General features: G+C 35.6%; 1 protein-coding gene across 5 annotated transcripts in view; it reads right to left on the reverse strand.

Moving 5' to 3' along the window:
- Positions 1 to 17,626, reverse strand: part of CHN1 (chimerin 1) — a 200,256-nt gene that overhangs the window by 108,462 nt on the left and 74,168 nt on the right. For 4 of the 5 annotated variants that reach the window (XM_036858805.1, XM_036858807.1, XM_036858806.1 and 1 more), the window contains one exon: positions 17,319 to 17,432. The exons of the other annotated variant lie outside the window; for it this stretch is intronic. In XM_036858805.1, coding sequence (XP_036714700.1) covers positions 17,319 to 17,432 — 114 coding nt within the window. The remainder of the gene's footprint in view (positions 1 to 17,318; positions 17,433 to 17,626) is intronic. 5 annotated transcript variants of the gene reach the window in all.

A 17,626-nucleotide genomic window follows, 5' to 3' on the forward strand; every position in this document is an offset into this window, starting at 1 on the left:
GTGTTATGAGAGATATAAATACAGATATACATAAATGTATTTTTTCAAACATTTCTAAGATACATTAGTGCTATTGTCAGGATAATTTTTAAAAGTTAAAACACTCCAAAATTCAGCTGCACAGAATAAGAAGTATTCCTCCTCTTCCTAGTTTATAAAATCAATATGAAGTTTCATCAACCTATGATGTGATCAGTTGAGCTACATATTATGTATGCCATTTTGGAAACAAAGAAACACATAATGATTAAAAAAAACACAAAAATAATTACAATGGAACTAGAAAGCTTGCTAAACAAGATAGCTCTGACAACCGTAGAAAGACCAGGCTCCCCTGAACTGATCACAGTCTGTTCTCTCCTGGGACTACCAACAAAAAGAGGTATGTGGTGAAAAAGGGAAAAAAAGGAAAGAACAACCAGCTTTTAGTATTTCCCAAAATGAATGACCTGCCTCTAAATAAGACAAAGTCTGAAAGAAACCTGTCATTTACTTTTGCATCAGAGACTGTTGATAGTCTCCCAATATCCATTCCCCTCTTCTTCCTCCACAAAACAAAACCACCCTGATTTTCTGGTGTGAATATGGCTCCCTAAACTGAAGACTAAGTTTCTCAGCTTGCCATGCCTTGCTGTTAGGAGTAGCCTATGAAAACTAAGTGAAAGTGATAGGGGTCGTCACCCCTTCTGTCTCTTATTAGCTGGAATGTGGACATAGTCTGGCACTCCAGCAGCCACCTGAGATAAACTCAGAAGCCACACACAGGAAAACAACAAGATGGGACCAGTCTGGATCTACCATCTTGTGGAGGGCCACACTGGCCTTGAAATACCTCCAGATTTTTCGAATGTGGGAGAAAAATAAAAATCTATTTTGTGTTAGGAACTGACACTTACTCAGTTACTTTTAGTCAAACCTAATCCCAATTCTTATTCCTTACCACAAAAGATAGTCCACTTTTGTTTCTGTTACTTGGGGATTTTCCTTTATGAGGTCATGTCTTTCTGACTGAGTATAATACAAAAAAATTTTTTAAGTAATACTATGAACAACTTTCTGCCACCAGCTACCCTAAGAATTCTATGACAGTAACAAAACAAGAGAGCTAAAAAATGTACAAACAGAAAGGCTCTAATTTATTTTCCATTACCTAGATATTACCACCCCAAAAGATGCTTTTGTTTGTCTGTTATAATGGTATAGTGAAAATCAACAGTAGAATTTAAGTTTGATGGTGACTGGACTTGCTTGGAAAATTCCCAGAAAAATCCAGAGTTTTAAACTCCTTAGTCTGCCAGTGGGACAGGCTCCGTTGCCTCCAAGGCTCCCACACTACGTTGCCACTTTCCTCATTTCCTTTTAAATGTGCATTTAAGCCAGTAGAATCTTTTTTAATAAAACAAGAATAAAAAATAGCAGAAAAAGTTTTGGAAACTGAAAAGGTAAGGGCGCTCAGGAGAGGACAGACATGGCAAATACAAATTAGAAAGAGCCATCATGGTATAGATAAGTTTAAAAATCACTGATAAAAATAATAGGAATTATATTTGGACAACAAAAGCAAAATGAAGTTGTAAAAACGTCCTGTAAATATCTTCTTTTCCCTGTGGCTATGACCCAGTATGTACATCAACTCTAGAATTCATAAGGTCAAAGATTTGCCAAATGTAGCAGCAGGAACACAGACAGTGCCCTACATCAGGGGTTGGCAAACCATAGCTCACCAGCCAAATCCAGGCCACTGTTTTTGTAAGGCCAACAAGCTAAAAATGGATTTTATATTTTTCAATGGTTACATTGAAAATAGCTGTATAAGTACCTATATAACATAATATGCCCAATTGGCCTGCAAAGCCTTTAATATTTACTACTGGATCTTTCACAGAAAAGTTTTCGAACACCTGATCTACATGACTAACCATGTCTTTTTAACTAAGGTTTAAAGAAGGGAAAAATAAATATAACTTCAATTTTGAGAAGCTTGGCAAAGTTCACAGTATAGCTACTAGCAGTGTGATGTTAAGAATAATCCCTAACAATTGGGAAAGAAAGGACTACTTAGAATTTGAACCACTGGTTAGCAATTAGCAGATAAATCTACTTGGAATTATCTCTTATGGTATGAGAGGTATTAGTAAGTACTATTTATTGCCAAAAACTTAGGGAAATACTGATAGAAAGTGGAACAAATTATTATTTTTTATGTGTGTATGTGTGTTTGTCTTGTTTTACTGTAAGACTCTCGGAGTCTTTTAAAAAGTCTCCAGAACAGGATATAGTATGTACCAATTCCAAAATTCATTTTACCTTACTTCTGTGAAACCAATCAATATCTGAAAGAAAGTATCCCAGATAATACAGTTGGGGAAATATTTACCTCATTTGACATCACAATAAATTAGTGGGGGGATTAAAAAGTTAAATGTATAAAATACATCATAAAATCTAAAAGAGAACCAATTTAACTATCAAATCTCTTGTGGAGGTGGTGTTTTCCAGGCTAAAGAAGAATGGAATAAATCATTAGAAAAAGATTCACTGAAAATGTAACCAAATAAAATTAAAATATTTTTATGTTAAAACCAACAAAAAAGAGAAGCCATGCACAGTAAATATGATAAATGGTTGCATACATAATATGTAAGGAATTTATAGGGCAATGGACCTAACAGGTCACTAAGAGAAAATCTAACAAGTAACTTCCTTGTGTGTTCACTATTGCTCTCCTTCTGCTGTTTTTCCTACTAAAACCAAAAAGAAATTCAAACTTGGGTCAAATCACAACCCAGCTTAAAACTTGGCCATGGTTCCCTCAAGAGCAAAATCCTTAACATGGCCCACAGGAGGCAGATGGTATAGCCTCATCCCTTCATTCTCCAGCTCACTCTGCCCCCCAGCTACATTCTTCTTTCAGCTTCTTTCAGTTTTGCACGAGGCTGCTTCAGCATTAGAGCCCTTGCACATGCTGGTCCTTCTGCCTGGGTTGCTCTCTCCCTCACTCTCCCTCTCTTCCCTCAGTTTCTTTTTTCTTCTTATTATTAATTTTTATTGGCGTATAGTTGCTTTACAGTGTTGTGTTAGTTTCTGCTGTACAGCAAAGTGAATCAGTTATACGTATACATACATCCACTCTCTTTTTAGATTTCCTTCCCATTTAGGTCCCCACAGATCACTGAGTAGAGTTCCATGTGCTATACAGTAGGTTCTCATTAGTTATCTATTTTATACATAGTAGTGTATATATGTCAATCCTAATCTTCCAATTCGTCCCACTACCCCTCTTCCCCCTTTGGTAACCTTAAGTTTGTTCTCTACATCTGTGACTCTATTTATGCTTTGCAAATAAGTTCATCTGTACTATTTTTCTAGATTCCACATAAAAGTGATATTACATGACATTTGTTTTTCTCTTTATGACTTACTTCACTCTGTACGACAATCTCTAGGTCCATCCACATCGCTGCAAATGGCACTATTTCATTCCTTTTTATGGCTGAGTAATATTCCATTGTATACATGTACCACATCTTCGTATCCATTCCTCTGTCGATGGACATTTAGGTTGCTTCCATGTCCTGACTATCATAAATAGTGCTGCAATGAAGATGGGGGTGCATGCATCCTTTCAAATTTCGGTTTTCTCCAGATATACATATGCCTAGGAGTGGGACTGCTGGGTCATATGGTAGCTCTATTTTTAGGAAATCAACAGTAACACAATAATAGTGGGGGACTTTAACACCCCACTTACACCAATGGATTTTCCAGATAGAAAATTAATAAGGGAACACAAGCCTCAAATGACACATTAGACCAGATGGACTTAATTGATATTTACAGGACATTCCATCTGAAAACAGCAGAATACACTTTCTTCTCAAGTGCACACTGAACATTCTCCAGGATAGATCACATCTTGGGTCACAAATCAAGCCTTGGTAAATTTAAGAAAACTGAAATCATATCAAGCACCTTTTCGGACCACAACGCTATGAAATTAGAGATCAATTACAGGAAAAAAACTGTAAAAAACACAAACACATGGAGGCTAAACAATATGTTACTAAACAATCAATGGATCACTGAAGAAATCAAAAAATATCTAAAGATAAATGACAATGAAAACGCGACAATCCAAAACCTACGGGATGCAGCAAAAGCAGTTCTAAGAGGGAAGTTTATAGCAATACAATCTTACCTCAAGAAACAAGAAAAAACCTCAAACAAACAACCTATCCTTACACCTAAAGCAACTAGAGAAAAAAGGACAAACAAAACCCTCAGTTTCACTCTCAGACATCGTTCAGTTTCCAAATCAGACTCTATTTTTTCAGAATAACCTTCCTTGACTGTGATTCCTTGGATTTAGATCAGATTCTCCTTTACACAGTGACAGCACCTGTACTTTCCCTCCACAGTGCTCACCTCAATTTTAATTCTATATTTGTGGGACAATTTCGTTAAAGTCTAACCCTCTCACCATCTGACAGACTCCTTAAGGCCAGGGATCTTGACTGTCCTGTTCATCCTTGCATCTTCAGTACCCAGAAGAGTATCATTACAATTTTTTTAGAAACAAAACAATAACAAAATACTTTTTTTAAAATGCCAAAAATGTTATTTATTTTGGGGGCAGTGAGACTATAGGTAATATTTTTCTTTTCCTACTTTTCTGCATTTTACATATTTTCTGTAGCACACATGTTAATAAAAAACAAAAGTTTATGATGGACCTAAATTTAAATAAACATATATAACTAGTGAAAACCAGAGTTTTAAAAAATCAGGAGGTGAAACCAGACCTTATGAAGAATTAATTCAAATAACAAACTTCTGACATATTTATTGACATGGAAAATGTTCATGATATACAGCTAATTGAAAACATATGCCATAAAATAGTGTACTTGGTATGAAACCATTTCTATTCAACCCAGGAAAGTACTAGAATTTCATACACTTCAATTTTAACAGTGATTATCTCTGACTAGTGGGATTAGAGGTGATTTTTTGCTTTTCTTTCTGCTTTTCTACTGTTCTTTCCGAAATACTGTTTTCTGTATTATATATATATGTTAGGAAAAACTAATCTCTTTAAACAGCTATGCACTCTTGTGGATTTACAATACGGTTCAATTTGCAACCCATTTTTAGGAATACATCTATTTTTTTCAAGTAAGGGATGCTTTATATTAAACTACCCATTCCCTACTGTGCCATATCAATTACTTTCTATAATTTGTTTGATTAAAGCATACTTGACCAGAGGGTCCTTGATAAGAATTATTACACCAATATTTTTTTAAAGCTTATGGCACTGACAACATGGTATTGCAGTTTAAAGTAAATCATGCTATTGTTTTTATCAATTTTAATTTTCTGACATTGCAGGACTACTAAATTCTATGGTTGTTATGTGTTTTATCACCTACTCTTATATTCAGAAAATTTCCCCAAAAGTGATTCATAAGCTTAACTAAGAGAAGCAGAAAAGCATTTTTGAAAAATTATTCTGCGGAACACTATTTTCCACTTATTCCAAATAGCACAACAAAGAGGCTTGCAGGAAATGAAATGAAACCATGGTAACCAACTAAACCTATCATGAGCTACCAGATCAAGAGAACACATAGTACATTACACGTCAACGCCTACCAGCAGCATAATCCTTCCCCAGTTCCTTTTGATCCTTCTTCCTAAACATGAAAAAAGCTTTCAACTAACTTTCATATTTTAAAAATGTGAAAGCCCCTGTACCAATGACTTTACCCAGGAATTCTTTGGCTGGGTTCACTTTAAAAGTCAACCTAATGATCTGAGATTCAAATAGAAATTTTTTTTTCAATCATTAGCAAATTACATTTCCTACTTCATGGCATTTTATCATTTTCTAATACAGTAGCAATAGTTTCTTCATACTAAATCTCAGAGTTGTAAAGATTAAGTAACATTCTCTCAGGAATTCCTTCCTTAATAGAATCTTACCAGCATTCTAAACTCAAAGCCACAATAAATTAAATCACAAATGCATTTACATAATAGAAGGGAGCCCATTTTATCATCTTGTTGCCCATTCTACTACCAATCATCAACCCCTATCATAGAAACTGAAGCTAAACTCACAGAATATAGCTCAACATGTTCTTAAACTACCAACCATCAGCTAAGACTAAATAAACAAGGTATTGATGGCTTTTATTACATAACTATACAGCCAGGCAGACAACAGGGCAAAACTTCTGGAAAGACTAGAGATGATCTTTGCTGCTATGGTTAGCCACTACCAAATAACTGTCACATATAATAAAATACAATGTACATACATGCCATAAAAATATATGTATATTTTATGCACGACCAATTTCTGGAAGGATAGACAAATAATTGTGAATGACCTTACCTCTATGGAGTGGAACTAGAAGTATGTGGAGGGAAAGTAATGTAATTTATCATTATATACAATTCTCTTATTTGAAAAAAATATTTTTTTACAACAGCCATGTATTGTTTTCATAGTCATAATAGAGATGTGATAAATGACATGGATGCAAGTATACTATTATTTTTACAGATAATTATTGCTGTTTTTCTCTGAAAAGTTGTCCAAACTCACTACAAAATTATTTTTATAAGCACATATGATCACCAAATGATTTTATCATGTAATTTTAGCTTAAATAATTAAACTTTACATATACTTAATTTGGCTTTTCTCTTTTGGCGGGGAGAGGGGTGGAAAGTTAACCCTTGAGAATTAGCTGGAGTAAATCTCATCCTTAAAGGCTTTAAACAAAGGTTTATCTGCTTTATAAAAATGGTACTGTACTGATAACTTAAAAATCTTTATTGAAAACTCATTGACTTAAAAGCTAAGGGTTTGGGCTTCCCTGGTGGCGCAGTTGTTGAGAATCTGCCTGCCAATGCAGGGGACACGGGTTCGAGCCCTGGTCTGGGAAGATCCCACATGCCGCGGAGCAACAAGACCCGTGAGCCACAACTACTGAGCCAGCGCGTCTGGAGCCTGTGCTCCGCAACAAGAGAGGCCACAATAGTGAGAGGCCCGTGCACCGTGATGAAGAGTGGCCCCCGCTTGCCACAACTGGAGAAAGCCCTCACACAGAAACAAAGACCCAACACAGCCATAAATAAATAAATAAATAAAATTAAAAAAAAAAAAAAAGAAAAAGAAAAGAGGAGGAACTCGAATAACCCATATTAAAAAAAAAAAAAAAAGCTAAGGGTTTACTCTTGTGCCACACCCCTTTTCAACTTACATAGTGCTACATGTTTTATTATTATTTTGGATGTTGTTTTTAACAGGTTATATTTTCTGTTTCTTAGCTTTTTGTTCTTGAGCAAGTTAAGCCTCAGTCTTCTTGTAAAACGCAGAAAATATAGTATCTACTCCATGGGCTTATTTTGTAGATAAAACTGAGTTTTCCAACCTGTTTGTCAGGAACAGAGGTTAGAGGCTACACGATATCAAATCTGTCAGCCCTTTCAGAGGCCGGGACGGTCTGATGCAGCTCAAGTCCTGGCGCTGGCCAAATTTGGCCACAGTCAGCCCTCTGCATTTACTCTCAGTGTGCCACGTAAAAGCATAATTTTCAACGGGTGCCACAACATGAAAAAGCATTAGAAAATACTGAAAGATAATTCACATAAGGTATTTATCACAGTGCATGACACAGTAAATATTCAGAAAACATTAACTATTATCATATGTATAAAACCAGTAGGCCCATTAATAAAATACGTGGGTACGCAACTCGTTCGTAGGAAAGGAGGCACATTATCAACATATTCTGGAGCTGTCTCTGGTTACCAAGAAACAGACCTTACATTAAAAGAACCTGGTATGTCTCCTACTGCACCTTAAAGTAGATATACAAGTCAGATTCCAGTTTCTCTTTCAGAGTAGACAGCCAGAGAGTTGGAATTTTATCTCCTATATCAAAGTTCCTGTTGATTAGCCAGAAAATATACTTGAAACTCAATTCCACCCTAAAAGAACTGCTCGGTGGAATCTGCCTTATGCTGTGCCTTAAAAATGCAAAACCCAAAAATATCTTGAAATCCGCTTTTTTGATTTCTCTACCTTCTGCTTTAAACCCATTGCTATAGATGCATGCTTTTTGAGAGGGAACTGAAGTTTGAATAGAAAGAACATCAGTTAATAAAAACCATGCTGTGCATAAAATCTGAAAAATGAAGTACCATTTGAGAGTAAAGTGCAAATCAAAACCACAATGAGATACCACTTCACATCCACTAGGATGTCACATCCACTGTTTAAATCAAAGACATGATAACAGGTATTGGCAAGGAATGGAGAAGTTAGAACCCTCACACATTGCTGGTGGGATTATAAAATGGTAAAACCACTTTGGAAAAAAATTTGGCAGGTCCTCAAAATGTTAAACACAGAGTTACAATATGATCCAGCAATTTCACTCCTAGGTATATACCCACGAGAAATAAAAACATGTACACACAAAGCCTTGTACACAGCATTATTCATAGTAGCATTATTCATAATAGCCAAAAAGTGGAAACAACTCAAACGTCCATCAACTGATGAATGGATAAGCAAAATATGATATATATCCAAATACTGGAACAGTATTCAAATATTATTTATTAAAAAAAGAAATAAAGTAGTGATATGTGCAACAACATGGATGAACCTTGGAAATATGCTAAGGGAAAGAAGCCACTCACAAAAGAACACATATTATACACAATTCCACTTTTATGAAACATCCAGGATGTATAAATCTACAGAGATAAAAAAGTAGGTTAATGGTTACCTGAGGCTGGGAGGGTTGGGAGAAATGGGAAATGACTGTAAATGGGTATGGAGTTTCTTTTTAGGGTGATTAAATGTTCTAAAATTGACTATGTCACATAACTTTGTGAATGCACTAAAAACCACTGATTTGTACACTTTAAATGGGTGAATTGGTATGTTATTTATAACTAAAAGAAGGGAAAAGTTTAAAAAAAAAGGCTAAGATACAACACATGCAAAAGCCAAGCTTGGGAATAAAGTTAGAAAAAAAGAAAAAGGCTGCATTTCTGTTAATACATAGAAATAGTGCTTGGTTGCCGTAAGTACATGTTTCAGAACACTCTTAGGATAGGAGGTAAACCTTTTTTGGTACAGGGGAAAAAATCAGAAAACAGGAAGAAAAAGAACTGGTGAGGTAACTAGGTCTTAAAATTTTTTTCCTCTATCAATTGAACACTTTAACAAGAAGTCTTTTAGGTTCATTTATCAAAAAGGGGTCTGAAAAAAAAAGAAAAAAAATGGGGAGGGTGTCTATCTGACTTACCAAACAGAAGAAACCTGGTAAATTTTTATCCTTCTTTTCTCCCCTTTACTCCCAACATTTAATTCTAATTTATTAACTGAAAGTGAGAAATACCTCAAAGGCTCTTAAGAGTCAGCCTATACATTTTAAGTTTTTTCTCCCTGTAGATGAACCACATCAGAAGCCATTAATCAGAAAGTTACATTCTATGAGGCCACCATCACCGATACCAAAACCAGGCAAGAATACCACAAAGAGAGAAAATTACAGGTCAACATCACTGATGACTACAGATGTAAAAATCCTCAACAAAATACTAGCAAACCAACTTCAACAGTACATTAAAAGGATCATACATCATGATCAAGTGAGATTTATCCCAGGGATGCAAAGATTCTTCAATATCCACAAATCAATCAATGTGATACACCACATTAACAAATTGAAGAATAAAAACCATATGCTCATCTCAAAAGATTAGAAAAAGCTTTTGATAAAATTCAACATCCATTTATGATTAAAAAAAAACAAAACTCTTCAGAAAGTGGGCACACAGGAAACATACCTCAACATAATAAAGGCCATATATGACAAACCCACAGCTAACATCATAGTCAATGGTGAAAAGCTGAAAGCATTTCCTCTAAGAACAGGAACAAGATAAGGAGGCCCACTCTGGTCATTTATATTCAACATAGTTTTGGAAGTCCTAGCCACAGTAATCAGAGAGGAAAAAGATATAAAAGGAATTCAAATTGGAAAAGAAGAAGTAAAAACTGTCACTGTTCACAGATGACATGATGCTATACACAGAAAATCCTAAAGATGCTACCAGAAAACTACTAGAGCTCATCAATGAATTCAGTAAAGTTGCTGGACACAAAATTAATATACAGAAATCCTGCATCTATACACTAATGACAAAATATAAGGAAGAGAAATTAAGGAAACAATCCCATTTACCACTGTATCAAAAAGAATAAAATACCTAGGAATAAACCTAGCTAAGGAAGCAAAAGACCTGTACTCTGAAAACTGTAAGATACAATGAAAGAAATTAAAAATGACACAAACAGATGGAAAGGTATACCATGTTCTTGGATTAGAAGAATCAGCATTGTTAAAATGACCATACTACCCAAGGCAATCTACAGATTCAATACAATCCCTATCAAACTACCAATGGCATTTTTCACAGAACTAGAACAAAAAATTTTAAAATTTGTACAGAAACACAAAAGACCCCATATAGCCAAAGCAATCTTGAGAAAGAAGAATGGAGCTGTAGGAATCACGCTCCCTGACTTCAGACTATACTACAAAGCTACAGTAATTGAAACAGTATGGTACTGGCACAAAAACAGACATATAGATAATAGAACAGGATAGATTTGAAGTAAGTCAGACAGAGAAAGACTAATATGATATCACTTATATGTGGAATCTAAAAAAATGATACAAATGAAATTATTTACAAAACAAAAATAGACTCACAGACATAGAAACAAACTTATGGTCACCAAAAGGGATAGTGGGGGCTGTGGGGGGAGATAAATTAGGAGTTTGGGAGTAACATATACACACTACTATATATAAAGCAGATAAACAAGAATCTACTGTATTGCACAGGGAACTATATTCAATATCATGTAATAATTTATAATGGAAAAGAATCTGAAAAAGAATATATATATATATGTATATATATAACACTGACTCACTTTGCTGTCCACCTGAAACTAACACAACACTGTAAATTAACTATACTTCAATTTTTTAAATAGTTTAAAAGGACCCTCAAAAAAAAAGAAAAGAAAAGAAAAGAAAAGAAAGTTACTTGGTGAACATGGAGTCCAGAGCAAGAGGAACTGAGTGAATCGAATGTTTAATAGACTATTTCTCAAAGAGTGTTTCACAGAGAGATTCCACAAAAAGAGGGTCTCATAATCAAATGAGTTTGGGAAATGCAGCATAGTTCTATTAAAAATGCTCACAGGCTCTGAGAAATACTGCATCAAAGAAACCCAACTGATTATGGTTAGTGGCAGGGAGACTCACACAGTTCCTTTATGAGCATCTCTATACTAGAGATAGCACTGCCAATGTTGGTCAAGACTCCCCTCTCCCACAGACCCTGGACTCTAGAACACACCTCTGTGACTTCCCTTTCTATTGCCCCCAAGGCTGTCCCTCTCCTTCTGATAAATGATTTAAATAAGGTGACGCATTTCACTTGGAGTCATATCTTCAAAGATTTAGGAGGTACTGTCTTTCACTTTGACCCAAGGTTGCAGCTAGTGTCTTCAATTTTTCCCAAAATGAAAATAACCCTATTGATTTTTTTTGTCTGACTGTAAAAATGATACACATGGCATTGTGAAAAAAAAATTAAGGCAACTCAGAAAGGTACAGAGAAGTAAAAATCACCTTTAAGTTCAAACTCAGAGACAACATTATGAACGCTGGCAATTATTCTTTTAGACAGCTGTCTACTTACATATATACCCTATACATACACAGACAAACACACACACATATATTAAATAGTATGATACTCTACATACTGTCCTGTATAGTGAATTTTATTTTGTAGATTAACATAGGGTATACTTCAGAACTTATCAAATAATAAATATTGTTTAAAGAAAATATATGTCCAAACATCACGCTTTCTCAGTTTTTAAATTCTCATTTGTTTTCCAGTACCTAAAATTTTTCAAAATAATTCTTATCATTATGGTCAGCATAAAATCAACAGGAAGTGCCAAGCACTGTGGGTATGAAACATTCTCTGGAATATTTCCAAAATCTGTTCTGGAATATCTAGACACAGGACTTGGAGATTATCAAGACTCTTACACGTGTGTCATCTTGCTCTTCTCCAAGTTTAGAGAAGCTAAAATGAGTCAGACTCAACAGAAATGTCCCTAGAGTTGCCAAATTTGGAGTTAACATTTCTCCTCAAAGGGAACCCTTTAAAATCTATAAGGTATCTAGAATCTCTTTTAAAGATCACTTTTCCATTGCCCAAGGAAAACTACTTACTAAATTAATTATCAAATAATTCTGGTAAAACTTAATTCCCACCACCCTATCCACTTATTTATTCTTATTGTTCCCACAATGATCTTTTAAAATTACAAATGTTCAACCATTACTCTCTTCTATTGAAAGTCTTCAGTGACTCCCATTTCCTACAGATAAAGTCCAAATTCTTAAGCATGAAATACCAGCCTTTCCTGGCATACTTACTGCTAAAACTTCCTGCACCCCCGAGTCCTAGCAGCCTGCCATACACCAGATGTTCCATGCTGTTCTATATATTCCTTCCTTGGCTTTTTCTTCTTGCCAAAATGCTCGTTTTTTTATAATCACATCCTATCCTTCTACCTGGCAAACCTATATTCTACCTTTAAGAGGCAGCTTAAATGTCTTCCTTTTTGACCCATTGGATAATATCTGGCAGAATTCAAAAGCTCAATAAAAGCTCCTAAATCATATGTAATATTATTTCTTATTGATGTTTGCAATCTGTATGGTTTCTCTTTTATAACAGGCTCTCTTTTATTTGATTTTGTTATGGTTTCTACCATGTGAAGAAAATTCCTATTTTCACAGTTACAAAGTAAATATTTTGGGACGATGTGCTGTTGTTTTTGATGATGCAGTTACCTGTGCTATACTGTGTAACTGGTATCCATTTTCCCTCCTCACTCCAACCTTCTTCCTTCTTTTAAAACAGGAAAAGAAAACCGGATTTGTATCTGATAAGAACCAGATTCTTATCAGGTACAGTGGTGGCAATGAGAAAACAGATACCAAATATTTAAAAGGTCATTTCACATGATCACTTACACTAGCTCTCCACTAGTCTTTTCACCTTCTTATTTCACTATTTCCAAGAATTCATGGGGTGCTTACGTAATTCTAACAGTTACTTATAGTGAACAACTGTTTTGATAGGTTATAGTTCAAGAATATATAGGAAAAGATGGAGAAAATGCAGGAAACCATTTCATCAGAGGATTAGAATCTTAAAAAAAAAAAAAGTAAATGGAAATTTTGGAACTAAATAACACAGTATATGAAATTAGGAACTCAATGAATGGATTTACAGCCGATCAAAAAGAGCAGAATAAAGGACTGGTGGACTGGAAGACAGGTCAATAGAAAATGTCCAAATTGAAGTTCAGAGACATGAAAGTCAGGAAGTGAGAAGCTCAGAGGAAAAACAATTTGGAAAAGTCAGGAAATAATTTATGATGAATAAACCTACAGTTATAGTATCATGATATTTAATAATTTTATATTTCTTATAACTATTCTTTTGTATACATTTAACATTTAATAAAAAGGATAATACAAAACATGCACAGTCTTATCTTTTTCACTTGTCACTCCGTATGTACAACACTGAACAATTTTTCCTTCTAGTGAGAAAAATTATAGAACAACATAAAAATTTTTTTTAAAAGAATTAGTTCTAAAACTATGAAAATCATACAAAGAAAAATGTTTTCTACAAAACTTCTTAAATTATTTTAGGTTACTTGCAGCTAATACATGCCATGATACCTCATTAAACTATAACTAATACAAATGTTGTCAAAATCAACATACAGAAAATCCCGAAGTCATAGGAAACACTTCATGCTTCATGAGGTATAATCCAGTGCCTGGGAGAGCATCTTATCTTCAACTGCACACTCCAACTATGTGGATGTCTGTCTAGTGTTTCATTGTATAAAAGACTTTGAGCGACAATCATTTTTTCTGAACCAAGGGGCCCACATGGGCAAGGCAGAAAAGCAGGACAAGGCCTGGCCAGAAATTCAGGCTGAGATGGTGTGTAAGAGAAGATGATGGTGAAGAAGAAAGTGAGATGTCAACTACAGACGACCTTCCATGCCATGCAATGAAAATCTCCTTGCTGACTGCAAAAAACTGATACTGTGACAACACACATACAATACATCCTTGCCGAACTGATACCTCACATTATACATAAAGATCATCAGTAAAGGTTAGGCTCCCCCAGGTATGGGGGAGATGCCAGTGACACAGGGAGGTGTGGCCTTTGAAACCTTGTGTCCTACTCAACATTACGACTTTGCTGATCACTGCATCAGATTTTAAGATTGATCACTCATGATACCATGGAAGATACATTAGAGGGGATAAGGCTGGATACAGGTAAATTCCTCATGAAACTAATCCAGGAGGTGGCTTGATTGAAAAGAAGGGGAAATTTTGAAAATTACTTAAGAAATAAAAGATTGTTGGGCTTGGCTGTGTGAGATGAGCAAGAAGAAAAAGTTCTTTTAACCATTAGATAATATAGGTACAGTACCTTGGGCTTTCCAGAGTCTATGAAAAGGTATAAAATATGAACAAAAAGGTGTGGCTCCAAAACATAAAAGGAAATCTAAAGTTAATTTCAAAAGCAATTTATATTTTAAAAAACGAAGTTAACAGCAAAATATATATATTTGATATGGGATATAGTGTTTGATATGGTGTAAGATGGAGGCCTCTAAATGAATAAGGCCAGGCCTACAAACATCTTAAAACAGAACTAAGAGAAAAGAAAAATGATTTCTTGCTTTCGGTCTTGTGAACTGGCTAAATAACAGTGTCACCAGCTATTAAAGGGATACAGGTGTTACAGCATATTTGGGAGGAAAACTGATGAGTTCAGTTTCAGACATACTGTGAGGTTGAGGAGACTATGGAACAACTTGAAATCAAGGACTTATTCCTAATTTTAGGGCCTTTGTTTAACACAGCAAACGCATAATAAACACTAATGGCTGTAAATTCAAACTGCCTCCCTACCTCAGTGGATCATGCATTCTGTTAAAAACAGACTGATGTTAACTGGGAGAATCATTAGTTGAAATGGGGAATATCAGATAAGATTAATAGATATATCAATACAACTTCTATTTCACATTCTGTTTAATACTTCCCTGCCATTCATCTAGTTCAAAACAAAGAAAATCATATTTCAGCATGTAAATTACTCACGATGCATACTCACAAATTCCCTACCTCCACTACAAGCCCTTTTACTCACTATTTCTTTTCCATGTAAAAACTTTATGATGATTTTCAAAAACAAAAGGAAAGCTGCATGTTACCCCAGACCTATACATTAAAAGCACTCTCCTCAATCCCATGTTGCTCTATTCCTCAATCCAATTCTAGGATTTCCTGGGCCAAAGTGGGCAGTGAGTGATTATAAAGTCATGAGTAGCACGAGAGAGGGTGAGAGGGTGGGAATGAGGAAGAGTTTGGAAGATCTGGGTGCTACTTTTCTCCACATTGAATCCTTGGCCCTAGGGCGTTTGCTGGTGTTATTCAGTAAAAACCAGCATGATAACCACATTATGAGGCGATGTAGTATAATAGAAAGTACCTGAACTTTGCAATGAGGCGAAACTGAGTTAAAATTCCAGTGATAACAGAAGAAGGTGGGGAGACAGCAACAAAGGGAAAAGGAAGAGAGTATACAGATTGCTTTCTTTCCTTTCACCCCACCTCCTTCTTGCTTATTTTGGCCCACTAGCCTGTACATCAAGGCTTATCTACCCCAGACACTCAGATGACCATCTATTTGGACATGTGGTATTGTAGAATCCTAGAATTACAAAATGTTAGGAATAGAAAGATGAAGCAGCCGGCTTTAAGAATACCTGTGATTTGCTCCAAATTAGTCGTCTAGCTCATTTAGTGGCAAAATGAATAGGTATTTAAATTCTCAGCCCAGATTTTTTCCCTATATACCGAAATTTAAACCTGAAAAAGCAACATAATTAAGTAATTGAAGGGGGATTTACGCTTCATAATTTTCCATAAAAGCAGATTTCCATGAACTCCTGTTAACAAGCTCTATTGTCCAAGTATGCCATTGATTCAGAATTCAGCATGAAGAAATACTGAATTATACCATTCTTTTGCCAGAAAGATTAATAATAAATCTGGTGGATGGGAGTAAGAACAGTCCCTGCTCACTCACCTAGGCATAAGTGATTGGAGAAGGAGTTGGACGTGGTCCTATCAGAGTCCTAAGCAATAATATTACCTTTCTCTTCTCACTCTGTGGCTACCAGAAGAAATGTTATTTCTTTGACCTCTTTCTTCAAAGTTTCTACTTTTAAATCTTTTCCAAACAATGCATAAATGAATGCATGAATGAACAAATGAAGGAATGAACAAAGACAACGGATAATTATTCCAAGCCTCTAGAGAGGCAGCAGTGTAGAGTGATTAAGAGCATAGACTCGGAAGCCAAATCGTCTGGGTTCAAATACCAGCTACACGAATTACTAAATGTATAACCTTGGCCAAGTTACTCAACCTCTAGGTCCTCTGTTTCCTTATCTGTAAAGTGGAGATAGAAATTGTACACACATCCTAGACCTGTTGTGAAGATTAAATGAGGTTAGAATCCTGGCAGGAGGTTAGCCCAATGGATAAGCGTGCTATTGTATTATTCTTCTGTTATTATTGCAGGGTTAATGGAAATACTTGTTTCTGGCCACTGTGCTGTAAAGCTAAGAACAGCCAAAATGCTAGGCAAAGTTCAGTAGATAGGAAAGAGCCAGGAGTTCCCAAGGAAAGCTGCTTGAACCAAAAGCCAACCCAAGAGAAATGACATTGGCTTTAATTTTACGAGTTACAAAGGTCTTTTCTCTTTAGTTCCTTTCCTTATTCAAGAAATAGACGGGAGCTGATAGAGCAGGACAGATGGGAGGGAATGGGTAAGATGAAATAGAAGAAAGCAGCTACAATAAAAATGCCTTAAAAGTTTTTCAGTTCTTAATTACTGAGTCTACCATTCATGAGGAACTTTTTAAGAGTCTCAAAGCTATTAAAATGGTAATTAGGTCCCAAGAAAACAAGAACCAATTCAATTACATGCTGGATGCTTTTAAAATTTAAAGCCCTCTATTAAGAGGGTTTTAAATGAGGCACAGTTATAATTACAGGTCCATGACCAACCTTAAAGCCAAAGTGTAGGTTCCTGGCTGACGCTGGCTCTCCCGAATGAGGTAGCTCCCCTCAGCTACACTCAAGAGCTGGTCTGCCGCTTCTCGGGAGATCATGCCATGAAACCTAAGAAACAAAGTCAATTCAGAAACTGCATGCTTTCCACCTTTTTCAATAAAACAAGATAAAGCAAAACCTCCCACCTTCTCTTGTTGTTTTCTAGACAAAGTAGTGCCATAAAATTGAAGGGGAGCAGTTGGGTTTAACTATGCTTGTGTTTCTCTGGGCCTGGCCCGGGGCCAGCTTCTCTGTGGTGACAA

Source organism: Balaenoptera musculus, chromosome 7 (assembly GCF_009873245.2).
Source record: "Balaenoptera musculus isolate JJ_BM4_2016_0621 chromosome 7, mBalMus1.pri.v3, whole genome shotgun sequence".
NCBI classification, from domain to species: Eukaryota; Metazoa; Chordata; class Mammalia; order Artiodactyla; family Balaenopteridae; genus Balaenoptera; species Balaenoptera musculus.